Source organism: Haliotis cracherodii, unplaced genomic scaffold (assembly GCF_022045235.1).
Source record: "Haliotis cracherodii isolate W230 unplaced genomic scaffold, xgHalCrac1.p SCAF_17, whole genome shotgun sequence".
Classification (NCBI taxonomy): Eukaryota; Metazoa; Mollusca; class Gastropoda; order Lepetellida; family Haliotidae; genus Haliotis; species Haliotis cracherodii.
In genome coordinates this window covers 8,292,833-8,310,623 of record NW_027266272.1, presented here as the reverse complement: position 1 = coordinate 8,310,623, position 17,791 = coordinate 8,292,833, and the positions used below count along the sequence as shown (strand labels likewise).

At 43.8% G+C, this 17,791-nt stretch overlaps 2 protein-coding genes across 2 annotated transcripts in view; both read left to right on the top strand.

The window, feature by feature from the left end:
* LOC139464319 (kinesin-like protein KIF28P) overlaps positions 1-17,559 on the top strand; it is a 31,185-nt gene extending 13,626 nt beyond the window's left edge. Inside the window, exons 13-25 of the mRNA XM_071245838.1 lie at positions 684-812; positions 1,537-1,709; positions 3,635-3,783; positions 4,010-4,147; positions 4,893-5,028; positions 5,249-5,331; positions 5,628-5,696; positions 7,369-7,491; positions 8,839-9,069; positions 9,784-9,810; positions 13,743-13,817; positions 15,180-15,236; positions 17,024-17,559. Of these exons, the coding sequence (XP_071101939.1) occupies positions 684-812; positions 1,537-1,709; positions 3,635-3,783; positions 4,010-4,147; positions 4,893-5,028; positions 5,249-5,331; positions 5,628-5,696; positions 7,369-7,491; positions 8,839-9,069; positions 9,784-9,810; positions 13,743-13,817; positions 15,180-15,236; positions 17,024-17,176 (1,543 nt within the window). The 3' untranslated portion in view covers positions 17,177-17,559. The remainder of the gene's footprint in view (positions 1-683; positions 813-1,536; positions 1,710-3,634; positions 3,784-4,009; positions 4,148-4,892; positions 5,029-5,248; positions 5,332-5,627; positions 5,697-7,368; positions 7,492-8,838; positions 9,070-9,783; positions 9,811-13,742; positions 13,818-15,179; positions 15,237-17,023) is intronic.
* Positions 7,670-8,723, top strand: LOC139465074 (uncharacterized). The gene is made up of 2 exons (XM_071246771.1): positions 7,670-7,691; positions 7,897-8,723. The coding sequence occupies exons 1-2, from the start codon at positions 7,670-7,672 to the stop codon at positions 8,721-8,723; spliced, it is 849 nt and encodes a 282-aa protein (XP_071102872.1).
* Positions 17,560-17,791: the final 232 nt, after the last annotated feature.

Genomic DNA, 17,791 nt, shown 5'->3' with positions numbered 1-17,791 from the left:
TGATATCACATATGCAGAAATGCCATGACCTAGACCAAGACCATTTACAAGTTTTTAAAGTCCGCCTCCTATTTATAAAGCCCATTGACATGATATATATGTTGCCAGAGATATTGTTCTGATGCTTGCTCACACACTCAATCTCAGACCTTATGTTTTTTGTAGTTGGTCTACGAGACCAGCTGACCAAAAAACCCTGAATTTTGACAAAAATAAAAACTACTTTTGACACAAGATTTTGTCACTGCTGTTCATAAGAAATGGTGATTAAAAATACTTATGTTAATATCTATTTTAGCTTAAAACAATCAATGATCTTTCAGTATCTTCCCATGTTAAACGGGTTTATTTTTCATACAAAAACTTTAAAAATTTCATCCGCCTTCATTGAATTTTAGGCCAAACATTTTGTAAACCAACTGAAAAAAAATTAAAGGCCTCTTTGTAGATGCAGGGTTAAAGGCACTGATGCTGATATTTGTCTTTTTTATTTGTAGTGAGTAGTGACGATTATTTGGGTAGAGAAATTCTGCGTAATATTCAACTGTTGTGAATTGCACGCGATACCAAGGGAAGAATGTATTTGTAACTGTCGGCAGTTGTCAGATATACTTGCTTGCAGAAGGCTGTAGGTGCCTGATTGGTTACCGCCATTGCTATGTTGTTGACTGGCATTGTTGCAGCATACAGAAAGAGCACGCTGTCATCGAGAACAAGAATAACATTGTGACACTCACCCCAACATCAGGGTCCCGCATCCTCGTCAACGGCGAGAGCATCAAGGAGAGCCGCGTCTTGCACCATCATGACCGGTGAGTGGAAATAAAGTTACGCCATGCTCTGTTGTCGCAAGTAGTCGTTGAACACCACTTGGCAATGACGGAACTTTTTCTTTCTTCCCTAAAATTTGCTGTTTTACCAAATATACTACTCTAAAGAAGTTAAGGATCACGTGATTCTTTCATATTACTAAAGTTAATCTCTCATGTCATGACAGATTAACTTTACAATTATGAAAGAATCAGGTGATCCTTAACTTCTTTTGAGTAGTATATATTGGATTGTTGTATCTGTGTGGAATGTAATCCATATTTCTATCTTCCAAGAATCTCGCTGTTCTGTTATTGCTCATCTGAACTGAGTTTTAGTTATTGTAATAAAATAGAAAAAATGGAGAAGAAAGAATTTGTTAAGTATGTAAGTATGGATATCATGTTTTTTGTTTTTGTATTGTTTATTAGGCTCATGCAAATCTGCATTAAATTTATCTTCACAGAAATATAAATAATATGCTAATGTCCGTTGATAAGATTGAATTGAATAACTTTGGCAACGTTTGTTTTTCATTCAATGTAGTTAAGAAACAATTGTGTTAAATGTGTAACGCAAAGACTGTATGTTGGCTGCGCTGTAACTTGAACTGTAACGGCCGGTGGTGGTGGTGATGATGATATGAAAATTTTATATTGTATTAAGAATTGAAAAATGTTTTGTCATAAGTTTTTCTTCATACCATTCTATCCTGTCCTCCCCCAGAGTGCTGTTTGGATCCAACCATTTGTATGCATTCCACCACCCTCAGGATGAGTCCAAACAGAAGGAACAGGGGGTCCAGGTTGAGGCTCCCACATATGACTCGGCCCAAGAGGAGATAATGAAACACACAGGTCTCTTCAAGGACACCAGTGGAGGGGATGGCAAGTCTAAAGGTGGGCGGATGTGTTGGGGGCGGATGTGCTGGGGGCGGATGTGCTGGGGGCGGCTGTGTTGGGGGCGGGTGTGTTGGGGGGGGCGGATGTGTTGGGGGCGGATGTGTTGGGGGTGGCTGTGTTGGGGGTGGCTGTGATGCGGGCGGCTGTGTTGGGGGCGGATGTGTTGGGGGCGGATGTGCTGGGGACGGATGTGCTGGGGACGGATGTGTTGTGGGCAGCTGTGTTGGGGGCGGCTGTGTTGGGGGCGGCTGTGTTGGGGGCGGCTGTGTTGGGGGCGGCTGTGTTGGGGGGCGGATGTGTTGGGGGCGGATGTGCTGGGGGCGGATGTGCTGGGGGTGGCTGTGTTGTGGGCGGATGTGCTGGGGGCGGATGTGCTGGGGGCGGCTGTGTTGGGGGCGGATGTGCAGGGGGCGGCTGTGTTGTGGGCGGCTGTGTTGTGGGCGGCTGTGTTGTGGGCGGCTGTGTTTGGGGGCGGCTGTGTTGGGGGCGGATGTGTTGTGGGCGGCTGTGTTGTGGGCGGCTGTGTTGGGGGCGGCTGTGTTTGGGGGCGGCTGTGTTGGGAGCGGATGTGTTGGGGGCGGATGTGCTGGGGGCGGCTGTGTTGTGGGCGGCTGTGTTGTGGGCGGCTGTGTTGGGGGCGGCTGTGTTTGGGGGCGGCTGTGTTGGGGGCGGATGTGTTGGGGGCGGATGTGGTTGGGGGCGGCTGTGTTGTGTGTGGCTGTGTTTGGGGGGCGGATGTGCTGGGGGCGGCTGTGTTGGGGGGCGGCTGTGTTGGGGGCGGCTGTGTTGGGGGTGGCTGTGTTTGGGGGTGGCTGTGTTTGGGGGGCGGATGTGCAGGGGGCGGATGTGTTGGGGGCGGCTGTGTTGTGGGTGGCTGTGTTTGGGGGGCGGATGTGCTGGGGGCGGCTGTGTTGGGGGGCGGCTGTGTTGGGGGGCGGATGTGTTGGGGGTGGCTGTGTTGTGGGTGGCTGTGTTGGGGGTGGCTGTGTTTGGGGGGCGGATGTGCTGGGGGCGGCTGTGTTTAGGGGTGGCTGTGTTGTGGGTGGCTGTGTTGGGGGTGGCTGTGTTTGGGGGCGGCTGTGTTGTGGGCGGCTGTGTTGGGGGTGGCTTAGTTTGGGGGCGGATGTGTTGGGGGGCGGCTGTGTTGGGGGTGGCTGTGTTTGGGGGCGGATGTGTTTGGGGCGGCTGTGTTGGGGGCGGCTGTGTTGTGGGCGGCTGTGTTGTGGGCGGATGTGCTGGGGGCGGATGTGCTGGGGGCGGATGTGTTGGGGGCGGTTGTGTTGGGGGCGGCTGTGTTGTGGGCGGCTGTGTTGGGGGCGGATGTGTTGGGGGCGGATGTGTTGGGGGCGGATGTGTTGGGGGCGGCTGTGTTGCGGGTGGCTGTGTTGTTGGCGGCTGTGTTGGGGGCGGATGTGTTGGGGGCGGCTGTGTTGCGGGTGGCTGTGTTGTGCGCAGCTGTGTTGGGGGCGGATGTGCAGGGGGCGGATGTGTTGGGGGCGGATGTGCTGGGGGCGGCTGTGTTGCGGATGGCTGTGTTGTGGGCAGCTGTGTTGGGGGCGGATGTGCAGGGGGCGGATGTGTTGGGGGTGGCTGTGTTGTGGGCAGCTGTGTTGGGGGCGGATGTGCAGGGGGCGGATGTGTTGGGGGCGGATGTGCTGGGGGCGGCTGTGTTGTGGGTGGCTGTGTTTGAGGTGGCTGTGTTTGATCCCTTGTTTAAATTTCAGGGAAAAGTAGATCCTCTGGACCAGATATCTGAACCTTTGATCAGATTTCAGGACAGAGTTGATCCTGAGGAGCAGATATTTTAACCTTTGTTTAGATTTCAGGGCAGAGTAGATCCTCAGGACCAGATATTTGATCTCACCTTCTGTTTTATTTATGTACCAGGTGATATTTCCCTAAGACAGTTGTTGTATTTGCAGAGGACTTATTGCTCCAGGAAGATCTGATACAGTTGTTGCCCATGGTGAATGAAGCAAACGCCATGTCTGAAGAACTAGACAAGAAGGTCAAGTTCGAGATCGCTCTTGTCTCGCCGCAAGCCCGAGGCCTGCAACATGGTCGGACGGAGGTAACGTCATCCACGTCAGATCTGTGAGACTGTTTAAAAGTATATTTGGAAAATGGATGTTCTATTTGTTTGTTTTGTCTGATTATTTGCATTCAGGGATGTGACAGCAGCCTGTTACTATTCAGTAGGACAACAAATAAACAAAACAAAACTTGTAAATGTCTTCAACTGTGAGATTTTCTTGACAACACATTAGACCATGATGTTATCGCTGATTTCTCTGTAGGTGAATGTGAAGATGAGGAACCTGGTGAACGGCAATGAGTGGATGTACGACCGAAACAACTTCATCAACCGAAAGTTCCTCATGCAGGAGATGTACCAGAATTTTATGGAGGGCAGCAAGGACTGGGATGTGGAGAGGGTGATTATCTCCCTTTTATCCTACCGTATTCCCCATAATAAGTGCGCTGGGAACTGAATTGATACCCTATTTCACCTCCCCTCACCTTGAAGTTGGTCAGTGGGCATTTCCTATGGCAAATACGGCAGCTAGTTACCCAGTTTTGAAGTACAGTTTTATGGTATTAATTTTCAACTTGATCTGTAAATATCACAAAAGCTATCATGTTTTGAACATTTTTTGCATCTTTGGCTTGTTCCTGAAACTAAGACCACAGAAGCTGACAGTTTGTATGGATTACTATAGCAATATATCTGAAGCAAGTGCTCACAGAATTGTAAATATGGCTGCCATGGCAGAGAGGTTTTGCAGTTGAATGGTTTAATATGATAAAACCTTAAAATTGAATATTAAAGTAAGCAATAACCAGTGAAAATCAGACATCAACACTGAAAACAATACTCGAAAATAGAAGTTCCAGCTTAACATCATCAACCTCATCAGTGACGTCCAACGGGGCCTCATTTCAACAAACACGAAGTATTTTCTATTGACTTTGGTAGTTCAAAATTACATACTTGCGTAAGCATTTAATTCAAACCCATTTGTTAAGCAAAGTGGCAAAAAAAGACGTCCGAAAAAGTTAGAAACTGTTACTAAGGAAGAACCTCATGATGAAGTTAATTGTCATACTATTTTAATACTGTTTACATTTTGACCACTTGCCTCCCCAAAATTTATTTTGACTGGGTCACTTTTGTCACAGGAGAGAGATCCATTCTGGGAGCCATCTTCCACCCCTGTTCAGATCGGTACAGTGCATGTGTACCTACAGTCTCTAGCCTACATGATAGAGCTCCAGGAGAACCTGGCCGTCACCGACTACAAGGGCGTGGAGCAAGGTAGGGAGTCTCCTCAACACTGATCCTTATAGCTCACCTGACAAGATAATTCTTCATGGTCATCAGGAGAATATTATATCCAATCTCTGCTGTATCTCACCTGACAAGTTGATTGATCATGGTCATCAGGAGTATATTGTGTCCAATCTCTGCTGTAGCTCACCTGACAAGGTGATTGATCATGGTCATTAGTAATAAATTGTATCCAATCTCTGTGTAGCTCACCTGAATGTTGAGATTCTGCCGTGTTCTGATGACTGGACAGAGTGCTGTGATGAATTCATTGAGGACCCAGGTGATCTGGTATGTATCCTTTCGAACAATTAAAATAATTGAAACTGACAGAATATGGAAATTCAATATGGCCAACTGGCAGCCATATTGGATTAACTTTTAGAAAGTGACACTTTTGTATAGGCTGTGTTAGAACCAGTATCCTATGCTTGCTTTGTACATTTCTCAAGGCAGTTACTGACCTACCATGACTATCTAGGAAAAGCATACACTATGAGCCCTGTGAGGGAATAAAATGTGATGAAACATAAAACATTTGACGTTGTGTGTTTCTGATGTGTTAATCTCCAACTGTTGTGTTACAGCTATCCAGAGCACTGAATTTCAAGCTGAAGGTTATCTCCGGGCGTGGGATCCAAAACCGTTTCATCAAGGTTTGTCAGATGTTACAGAATCGTAGAATGAATGGGTGTGTGTGCTGCAATCTGATTGGTTGAAAAACATTGTTGAATAGGATTGGATCCGGGAAATCATTTGGATTTTTCACTTGAAAGGAATACTTTTTTGATGTTTTTTTATATTTTCATAATCCCAAATGGGGCGGGTAGCCCAGTGGTTAAAGCGTTTGCTCGGCATGCTGAAGGCCTGGGTTCAATTCCTGACATGGGTACAAGGTATGAAGCCAAATTCTGGTGTCCCCGTCGTGATATTGCTGGAATATTGCTAAAAGCGGCGTAAAACCACACTCACTCACTCACTCATAATCCCAAATTTGAAGAAAAACATACCATTTGGATACACCATTAATTAATCACATTTGATCCATATATCTTGCTTGACAAGGGTGTAAGGATCTAAACCAATATGTCACTATTACAGTAATTTTATATGTATACTACTTAAAAGAAGTTAAGGAACACCCGATTTTTTCATATTTGACCATTAAATATATTCATATGCAGAAATCAAGTGTTTTTTAAGGTGTTTTTTTGTAGTATCTAAGAACGTCAATTTAGTCGTTAGTTCAGTTACTCCAGGGACTTGTGACCTCATCCATTGTGTCATGATGTCGTCACATTCCAGGGTGACCTCATTCATTGTGTCATGACGTCGTCACATTCCAGGGTGACCTCATTCATTGTGTCATGATGTCATCACATTCCAGGGTGACCTCATTCATTGTGTCATGATGTCGTCACATTCCAGGGTGACCTCATTCATTGTGTCATGATGTCATCACATTCCAGGGTGACCCCGTCCATTGTGTCATGATGTCATCACATTTCAGGGTGACCTCATTCATTGTGTCATGATGTCGTCACATTCCAGGATGACCTCATTCATTGTGTCTTGATGTCGTCACATTCCAGGATGACCTCATTCATTGTGTCATGATGTCGTCACATTCCAGGGTTACCTCGTGTGAATGTGGTTTCAAATGTGCAAGTTACCCTTGAAGATTCGGGTTAGAATAGGTCTTCAGAAACCCATGCTTGCCATAACAGGTGACTATGCTTGTTGTAAGAGGTGACTAATGGGATCAGGCTTGCTGACTTGGTTGATGCATGTCATCGTATCCCAATTGTGTAGATTGATGCTCATGATTGTCTGGTCCAGAATCGTTTGTTTACAGACCGCCGTCATTAAGTTGGAATATTTGGAATATTTGGAATATTTGGAATATTTGGAATATTTCAGAGTGCAGCATTAAACGACAAACAAACAAACAAATTTTTTGTGTCACTGAGTATTCAATGCCCGGAATGAAATTTCCATCAACCGAAAACTCAATATCGATATTGCCCCAAATCTGAACACTTCTTTCTCTGTGACTATGCTTGTTGTTAAAGGCGACTAACGGGATCGGGTGGTCGGACTCGCTGACTTGGTTGATGCATGTCATCATTCCCAATTGCGTGGATCGATGCTCTGAATCACTGGATTGTCCGGTCCAGACTCGATTATTTACAGACTGCCGTCATATAGCTTGAATATTGCTGAGTGCAGCGTAAAACCAACCAACCCAATTGTACTTAGGCAGTAAACAAATTCTACGGACCAGGTTCACTGAAGTTGCTTGCTACTGACACTGTGTGGTTTGTGTAGTCGTACTGCAGATACAAGTTTTATCTGGAAGAGAACTGGGTGGAGACGGAGACCATCGCCGGGACCAGCAACCCAGACTTTAACCACGAGAAGCGCTTTACATTCAAACCCGTCACCCAGCAGGTACGTAGTCTGTTGTGTTTCCTTTTTTACATATATCACAAGAGTTGAATGGGTTTTAATGTCATGTGCAAGTTAAATTGCACCTGTTTAGATGTGCGTGTATGCATCGGCTTGGACTATTCTATACTAATACTGATTATATAGTGCTAGCCCACTGAGATACCATGCTACAGTTTACATGGATACCCTACTCGGACACAGTATACTGACTCTGAGCTGGTCCCATTCCACAAAGCGATCGTAGCACTACGACAAACGTAAGTCTATGTTAAAGCTGCAACTGCTTCTTGGAACACTTCCCACACCACTATCCACCAGATCACTATCCACCAGACCACTATCCACCAGACCACTATCCACCAGACCACTATCCAGGCCACTATCCATTGGACCACTATCCTCCAGACCACTATCCACCAGATCACTATCCACCGGACCACTATCCACTGGACCACTATCCACCAGACCACTATCCACCGGACCACTATCCACTGGACCACTATCCACCAGATCACTATCCACCAGACCACTATCCACTGGACCACTATCCACCAGACCACTATCCACCAGATCACTATCCACCGGACCACTATCCACTGGACCACTATCCACCAGACCACTATCCACCGGACCACTATCCACCAGATCACTATCCACCAGATCACTATCCACCGGACCACTATCCAGGCCACTATCCACCGGACCACTACCCACCAGATCACTATCTACCAGACCACTATCCACCAGACCAATATACACCAGACCACTATCCACCAGACCCCTATCCACCGAAACACTTTCCTCCAGACCACTATCCACCAGACCACTATCCACTGGAACACTGTCCTCCAGACCACTGTCCTTCAGAACACTATCCTACAGACCACTATCCACTGGACCACTATCCACCAGACCACTATCCACCGGACCACTATCCACTGGACCACTATCCACCAGATCACTATCCACCGGACCACTATCCAGGCCACTATCCACCGGACCACTACCCACCAAATCACTATCCACCAGACCAATATACACCAGACCACTATCCACCAGACCCCTATCCACCGAAACACTTTCCTCCAGACCACTATCCACCAGACCACTATCCACTGGAACACTGTCCTCCAGACCACTGTCCTTCAGAACACTATCCTACAGACCACTATCCACTGGACCACTATCCACCAGACCATTATCCACCAGAACCATGGAGGCGGTCAATATGACGAGATACATGAGACATAATGTCTGTGTAGTTATCATTTTTATCCAGGTTAACTACAGTACCATGGCACTATTTGTTTGCATGTTACCATGGTATCTAACATTTATTCCTTCTAGTTGCTGGACTACCTGCTGACGAGGTCGTTGGTGATCGAGGTCTGGGGGCAGCAGAAACCCGACAAGTCTGAAACGACAGGCGCCAGCACCGCAGTGGCGAAGAAGTCTGAATCGACCTCGAAGGGTATGGCCAAACCTGCCCCACCCCCAGCCCAGAACACCACCAAGGATCTGATGTCCCGAGAGAAGACCACTCTCGGGGTGGGGGCAACGGCTGCAAACACCGTCACTGTGAGTTGATTTTCAAACACACAAGAGGATTTCCTATGTTGACCAGAAGCTTTGTATTAATCACAAATGTTATTCTTTAACATATCACTTGAATAGATTTCATATCAGTGGTAACTGATGTTTATGAGATTTAAAGATTAATCAAATTATTATTTTGTCTTATCCTGACTCATACATTCACTCATGCGTATAAATCAGGATTACTATAAGTTTTATTTTTGCCCTAAAAAATATAAAATGTTTGTGTCAAACTCTTCATACTGCCTTATGTTGACGAAGGAACTGGGCCCGTTCCACAAAGCGATCTTAGCACTAAGGTGACCGTAAGTCCCATACTTTAACATAGGTTTATGATCATCGTAGCGCTAAGATCGCTTTGAGGAACGGCGCCCTGACCATTTAATATTCTTGCAATGGGGGTTGAGGTAGGGCTGGAATTTTGTATGGAGACCAGATATTTGTTCAGCTGCAGCTGCAAAACCAGATATTTTTGTTAATTAACGCTATGAGTCTAAATATTTATTTTTTAAACATCCTGTAAGAGAATATTTGTTGTGGCTGACAATTTCTTGTATTTCTGACAGTCTGAAGTAAAAAATAATTTTTTCCAGCATTTTCTGGGACAATTTATATTGTTTTCGATAAAATCTCAGGTCCCCTCCTCCCCAGAATATCAATTAGTCAGTCCCTAAGTGCTTGCTGTGTTTGTTGCAGGTCAGCAAGGAAGACAAGATCAAAGAGGTGAGTTATTCAAAGTGGTCATTTTTAGGCCCCTAATATATTCCTTGATTAACAGGGTTCTGCAGGTGAAAAGTGTTGTTTTCTAACTGCTGGACCGGTTATCTCACATGCCTTTGATACAGCAACTAACAAATAACAGATTACACAATAATGGTGCTTATAAATTCAGAAGTTTTTTCTTTGTTCAGCAATATATTTTTGACAAGTTCAATATGGCTGCCACAGCGGCCATATTGAAAATGCCATTTTTGCTTGTATCAGTGCTTCATAACATGTAAATGCACTTGAAATGTATGTTACTTAATTGTGATTCGCCACAAATAGCTGCAATATTGCTTATGCAGTGTTAAACAATAATCACTCTTATTTGTGCATATTGTTAAAAGTCAAGGTGAGCTACAAGAGTCAATTGTCAAAGATTTTGAGTTTTCTTTTTGTGTGACATTTTAACTAGATTTAGGAATGATAGCTTGGTTTTGCCTGGTTGGTCCTGAGGTATTTTATTAGAGTTTTTTTTCAGATTTCAAAAGTTGCATGTGCCAGGTGAAGGAGAGTAGAAAGAACAAAATTGGGAAAAAACTAAATAATACATATGTTGCCTTCAGTCTATGTTTGTTTGTTTGTTGTTTAACGCAGCCTATAGCAATATTCCAGCTATATGATGGCGGTCTGTAAATAATGAAGTCTGTACCAGACAATCCAGTGACTGACATCATGAACATCGATCCACGCAATTGGAATAAGATGGCATGCATCAACCAAGTCAGCGAGCCTCTTACTACTAGCATAGTCACCTTTTACAGTTACCGGTAGCATTGGTTGCTGAAGACCTATTCTACCCCGTACTATGTATATACCGCTGTTATGGACTGGTCACTTTGTATATACTGTTATTATGTTAGGGACTGGTCATTTATTAGGAGGGGATGGTGACTCTGAGGACTGTATCTTTTGCCATCCCAACCCCCTTTTTAAAGTAAAAAAGTTATTCCATCCTAATGTTAAATGACCAGTCTCATCCCTTAATTATATTCAATTTCTTTTTTCAACCCCCAATCCCCTAACTCCCCCCCCTCCCCCCAAGTAACCAGTCTTGATTATCAAACAAGGAAATTACAAGATACCGTATTAAGCGCCCCTCCCCCAATAAGCCCCCCCCCCCACCCCCTCCCAGTTCCAAAAATTTATATAGTAATTATTTCGTTTTAAATGAAAATCGTCCAGGAACCGAGGTTTCCGGATATTTGAAGTCTGTATAAGCGGGGCATGACTGTATTCTGTTTATTTTAGATATTTGTGACTTTGAATATTATGCGCAGAAAATAATTACACCGTACCCCTTCAGCGAAGTCCGGCAAACGAACGGGTGATGAGAAACTTCGTCAGTACAAATTCGAAATTTGAGATAAAAAAATCCCCAGACACACAATCTTCCGATCGCTTCACACATGATTTTGCCGAAATTAATTAAAACAATATTAAAAGGAATTTTGAATAAAATTAATGAAATAAGTTACAAACAAAAGTTCAGATATACAAAGAACACTTTTTATAGCCAGACAGTGTAATTACATGAATAATTTGTGAACTTCAGTATGGATTTGTTGACATGGTATTTCCGATGTTACGTGCTCACAGTTATGTCTTTCCATGGGTGAAAAAACCCCATCAAAACTCATTAATTCGTGTATAATGCGCACCCCTTCTACACAGCTGTATTTTCTGGAAAAAAAGTGCGCACTATTCTCAAGAAAATACGTTAAGGCTTACTGATGAATTTACGCCAATTTGACTCTGAATTGGTCCCAATAAGCGCCCACCCCTTCTGTCTTTTTTAAGCGCCCTGGGCGCTTAATGGGTCGAATACGGTATATATATTCTATAGTCCATATTCTTTAGGTCCTGTTGACCAGTGATATGCTCTAATGATGCTAAGGAAATACATGTGCTCTGCTATGTCTTATATTGTAATGGATACTGTTCCTCTGCCACTCAGACATGTGAAGTAAGTATGCATGGGTTGGACTTAACAAGACTTTGGTTGCTTTTCATATCTAATATGTGGCCAGGTCTCTTTCTATGGTTTTATTTACAATTTTATTTCATGGGCAAAGATTAATTTTGGATATGTTTGAATTTATCTGTCATTTCACACTCAAGTATGTTTCTTTTTTTAACTTAGTTTTATTTGGCTTTTGGAAATGCTACTAACTGTTAATTTTTTGTGCCTTACTAAAAATGAATGTTTCTCACATTTTCAACTGCTTTGAGTTTAGGAAGAAACCATATGTTGCCAGATTCAATAACATTAACAGTATTTTCAGTGTGTGCAAGATTAAAGTGTACAAAGATTGACAGTTGTGTTCAGTACTTGCCGACTCTTAGAAGTCTGCCTCCAAAACCCTTGAGAATTTTATAAAGTGTAGAATGTAGGAAGTGAAGGAAATTAAGCATTGTTCTTGGCCCCATTTGGAAGTTTAGTTTTTGTTTTGTAATTGTATGTATTTGTAAGTAAGAAAGCTTTATTTCTGGGACTAAATGTTGGTCTTGACTGTAGACTATTGTTCCTATCCTGCAGCATGAAACACACATCACTGGCTGTTGCACTGATACATAGAACACAGCAATGAGCTGTTGCATCACACACTGCAGTCTGTTTATTTTCTGATCGGGGGCAGTCGGGTAGCCTAGTGGTTGGAGCGTTCGCTTGTCACGCCGAAGACCTGGGTTCGATCCCTGACATGGGTACAATGTGTGAAGCCCATTTCTGGTGTTCCCCGCCGTGATATTGCTGGAATATTGCTAAAAGCGGCGTAAAACCATACTCACTCACTCACTTATTTTCTGATCGCCTCCGTGGTCTAGTTGTAGAGCGTCCAAACAAATCGGCATCAGTCCGAGCAAGCAGCCAGCAATAATACTTAATTTGAGGGTATCAGTGGCTTGGTGGTATATTGTACCACAATTTGGTGTACAGAGTTACATCCCTTAGATGCCAGGATGTGCTGGTTGTGGGATTTACTCCTGCCCCCAATTCTGTCACCGATTCTGTCAGCAGCACTATCCCCGTGCTTGATGGTTTTTACCAGCCACAACTTGTGTCACCTAGGAGTTGCCCTTGAAATGTCCCTGACCTGAAGACCTGTCTGATTTGGTTGGTTGGTTTGTTGTTTAACGCTTCACTCAGCAATATTCCAGCTATATGACGGAGGTCTGTAAATAATTGAGTCTGGACCAGACAATCCAGTGATTAATATCATGAGCATCGATCCACGCATTTGGGATCGAAGACATGCATCAACCAAGCGATCCCGTTTGTCGCCTTTTACGACAAGCATAGTCACCTTTTACCGCAAGCATGGGTTGCTGAAGACCTATTCTACCCCGGATCTTCACGGGTCAAGATCTGTCTGAACCCTGTAATGTCTATACATGCTCTTGAAATCTATGTTCTTGGAACTACACTTATATGGTCAGTTGATGGAAGAATACATCAGAGGGAAGAGAATATATGGATGTCAACTTCTTTATTATGAGGAACACTCATAATGAAGAAGTTGACATCCATATATTCTCTTCCTTAAGTGTATCACTTCTAAATGCCTTTCAAAGACCTGATACGTCAGAGGGCTGTAAGGTGTCGAATATCAATGCTGTGATCTCTAGACCTTTTTACAGAGATGTAAAACTATAAACCTTGCCTTTACGAACATTTTGCAGATTATTTCTTTAAAGATAAAGCTGAATATAATATAATATATCTCGTACTGATGATAAAACAAGATTTACTATCTTAAAGGGAGTCTCTTATGAATCTTAACATGTGGTTGTTGACCTGCCTCTCCGTGATAAGTGCAGGTATATTTCTAATGTTGTATACCCTGGTTATACCATGCCCTGGGAATTTGTCTACAACGTTGTGTCACTTTCAGGAGGAAGCTAAGTACAAGGCGGCACATGAGATCAACACGTACAAGAAGATCGCTGAGCGTGCAGAAAACAGACTGGTATGTATGTGGAGGGATAACATGTTTATGACTGTTTGATCGGCATTTTAGAAGTTGGTGAGTAGGAAAGACAACTTAACAACTTAGACTGTTATCAAGCTGGTGTGACTATCACTCCAGTAGGGCTGGGACAAGTCCAAATTTACCACCCGGGTACCCGACCCCCTATTACCCGACCCTACCCGGGTACCAACTGCAAGTCTCAAGAGTAGGGAACAAAATATCTGATTGGTAATTTAAATTTTTGGTTTTACTGCAGCCCTGGCTAAAACTAGTGGTTACCCTACTGATTTTCTGGGTCCTCCGTCATCTGCAGAAACTTCCTGTGGTGTCCCTGATCCACAGTACACATTTCTAGTCTCCTTATGTGGATTCTGGGGCAGAGTAGGTCCCTGGTGTCTGTGCTTGTCTCCCTGTGTAACTTCTAGAGCAGAGTAGGTCCCCAGTGTCTGTGCCTGCCTCCCTGTGTGGATTCTGGGGCAGAGTAGGTCCCCAGTGTCTGTGCCTGTCTCCTTGTGTGGATTCTAGGGCAGAGTAGGACCCCAGTGTCTGCCTGTCTCCCTGTGTGGATTCTAGGGCAGAGTAGGTGTCCTGTGTCAGCGCTTGTCTCCCTGTGTAGATTCTGGGGCAGAGTAGGTCCCCAGTGTCAGCGCTTGTCTCCCTGTGTGGATTCTAGGGCAGAGTAGGTCCCCAGTGACTGCCTGTCTCCTTGTGTGGATCTAGGGCAGAGTAGGTCCCCAGTGTCTGCCTGTCTCCCTGTGTGGATTCTGGGGCAGAGTAGGTCCCCAGTGTCTGCTTGTCTCCCTGTGTGGATTCTGGGGAAGAGTAGGTCCCCAGTGTCTGCTTGTCTCCCTGTGTGGATTCTGGGGAAGAGTAGGTCCCCAGTGTCTGCCTGTCTCCCTGTGTGGATTCTGGGGCAGACTAGGTCCCCAGTGTCTGCTTGTCTCCCTGTGTGGATTCTGGGGAAGAGTAGGTCCCCAGTGTCTGCCTGTCTCCCTGTGTGACTTCTAGAGCAGAGTAGGTCCCCAGTGTCTGCTTGTCCCCCTGTGTGACTTCTAGAGCAGAGTAGGTCCCCAGTATCCCTATTGTCTCCTTGCAGCGATTCTGGGGCAGAATGGGACAACATTTCCCCATCCTTGTTTTAAGAACCAATGACGTATGTTGTGTGACCTGGCTGACTGCGTGACGCCAGAAGAGACTGATCATTGCTCATTCAATCCACACCTAGTTTGTCTGGCCTAGACATGATTACATACAGACTGACATGACATAGCTGGAACACTGCAGACTGTGATGTAAGACAACATGCACTCACTCACTCCAGTGGAAGGTGTTAATTCTTATGTTAATTTGACATTTCAGAATCAGCTACAAAGTTTGATACAAGGAGCTAAAACGTCTGGTGATGGGACAATTCAGGTCAGTTTTTATTTTGACAGTTATGTTTGAGATTATTAATTGGCTTAAAATGGGGGAATAATCATTGACAACATTGAAGTATCCACCTTATACTCCAGGGGAACAGTGTTAGAGTGTACTGTGTTTGTTGGAAGAGTCGACTATAGAGAGTGAGGTGGTCAGTAGAGACAGAGCTCCAGATTAGCTTTTGGTGTTGTGGGTATTTTACCCATGCATTTTAAAATCATTTTATCAGTAATTCTATCTGGGTATATAAATTTCTGTTACCCACTAGTTTTTACACATTTGTGTATCTAAGTTAAATATTTAAACACTATTCATCTAGTCACTGCAAACTGGTGTCGTGTAGGTTCAAGAGCTTTATAGGACTCAAAAATACCATGATACTTCCAGGAAGAAAGTGTGATGGCAAATGCATGATGTAACCGTCAACGTGGAGTTTGGCAAGGTTGACGGAATGCCCGTTTATAATTTCAAAATAAGTTGCTGATTTGCTAATCGAATACGCAGGGTTACTTCACAATATTTTGATGAGACGCGCTTTTATTTTTGTAGCGTATCTGTAATGTTCGTTGTGTATTTGATACGCTTGGATTTTATTGTACTGCATATTTTTTCATTTCTGATGCGTATTTTACGCAAATACGCAGCCTATCTGGAGCTCTGGTAGAGGTGAAACAATACATTGGCGCACTGGGGCATTGTGAATTTGCATGTGCTGATACGATACCTTTTTTCCTGTATCGATACAAGACGATACACTTGCTAAAATATATTACTTCTTGCTTAATGACCCCGGCATTTTTGTCAGTTTAAAAACGCAAAATGTGTGGTAATGAAGTTCACGATTGAAAATAGCTGCAACGAACATGTGTCAACAGCTAGCTTTTTCGATTTGATGTATATATCATATCGCGACACGTATTGTATCGAGACCTTTGTATTATGATATGTACAGTATCGTGACCTTGCTGTATAGTTTCACCTCTAGTGGTCAGTGAGTGAGTGAGTGAGTTTGGTTTAACGCCGCTTTTAACAGTATTCCAGTTATATCGCGGCGTGTCAGCTTAATGTGGGAGGAAAGCCCGAAGTGATGCAGGTCTCAGACGTTTACCACTTCGGTGAAACCCACGAGCACGGGTATGGTGCTGACTAACCTAGAAACATAATCGGGGCGAACCGGGATTCGAACCCATCATAGGTCTCTGGCGTGCCCAAGGGACGCAACTCTGCACAGCGAATCGCGGCGCCTTAGACGACTGGGCCACCCGTGCCCCCTCTAGTGGTCAGACTTGGTTGGTTGCATGTCGTGGGTCATTTCTCATGCTTCACAAGTCACTGGACTGTCTGGTCCAGACTCGATTATTTACTGACAGGTGGGGTTAAGCTGCAATGTTGTGAATGAGGCTCATATAACAATACTCGCTCACTCCCTTACTGCAATTGTAGTTTGCATATACTGGGATAAGACTTTGTATGTAAATTTTAAAAAAAAGTCCTTTTCATTATTGAACAATTTTCATTGTACAACAGAAATAACACAAATAGTACAAATAAATAAATTGCAAATGGTTCCATGGCATTTGATTGGCTAACCAAGCAATGTTTATACCTCCATAGACACTAAAAATACTGGAGCCAATTCTTTAAAGTCTGCCAGCTGGGATTCAGAATTTTTGTCTTTAGTCTTTAGTCTTAAATCTTTAGGAATGGATATTGTGGGTGTGTATTACTGTTGAGATCATATGAGTCACATATTTTCAATTTGTAATAACATTTTCTTGTAGATCGCAGACCTGGAAGCCATCATTGCAGGTGGTGAAGGCAAGGGGATGTCGTCTCCGTCACCCAGGTCCAACAGCAGCAACGGCAGAAGCAGCAACATCAGTCACACCAAGGGGGCTGGAGAGAAGGGCTCTGCAACATGCAGTCTACAGTGAACACTACTCACGTCTACCAATAGTTACTTCATCTCTCCGTCCATTGTGATGAATTCTTGTTATGAAATCCTCATGCATTAACTTGTGGAATTATATAAATATATTTCTTTTGTTATGGAGGAAATAATATGGAAGAGCTGTTGGGTGAATATTTTGGGAAGATAATTTGATGGGTTTCTGAAGTGATTTGCGTCATGTGAGAGTGGCGCCATCAGCTGGTACTTTGAAAAACTCTGCTGAGTTTGGTACACCATCCCCGTACCCCTGTATCAGGTATATTAGTCTGTCATACAGACCCTCAACAAATACATCTAATACAGCCCTTGCAAGTCTATAATAGTTGGCAAGTCTAGATAACCGCATGTTCTGAAAATGAAGAGAGTTTCATGGCTGCTTTTTTATATATTTTTTTAAGTTAAGTTTTTTAAGTTTTTTAACAACTGTTTTTTTGTTGTATAAAATATGTTCATTTCAGAGACTAGATGTTAACTAGGGACATCAGCATCCTCTTCTTTATAGGTTTCTGATTGGCTAATGTCAAATTCTTGTCATTTCATTGGTCGGTCAGTTTGCGAAAGGTATATATGAAGTCACCTGTAATGGGATATCCTCAGA

Bases quoted from the DNA above. Each gene is read 5' to 3' on its own strand.
- LOC139465074 (XM_071246771.1), top strand. From the start codon at position 7,670: ATGGATACCCTACTCGGACACA. The intron at 7,692-7,896 runs GTATACTGACTC...ACTATCCTCCAG, and splicing joins GGATACCCTACTCGGACACA to ACCACTATCCACCAGATCAC.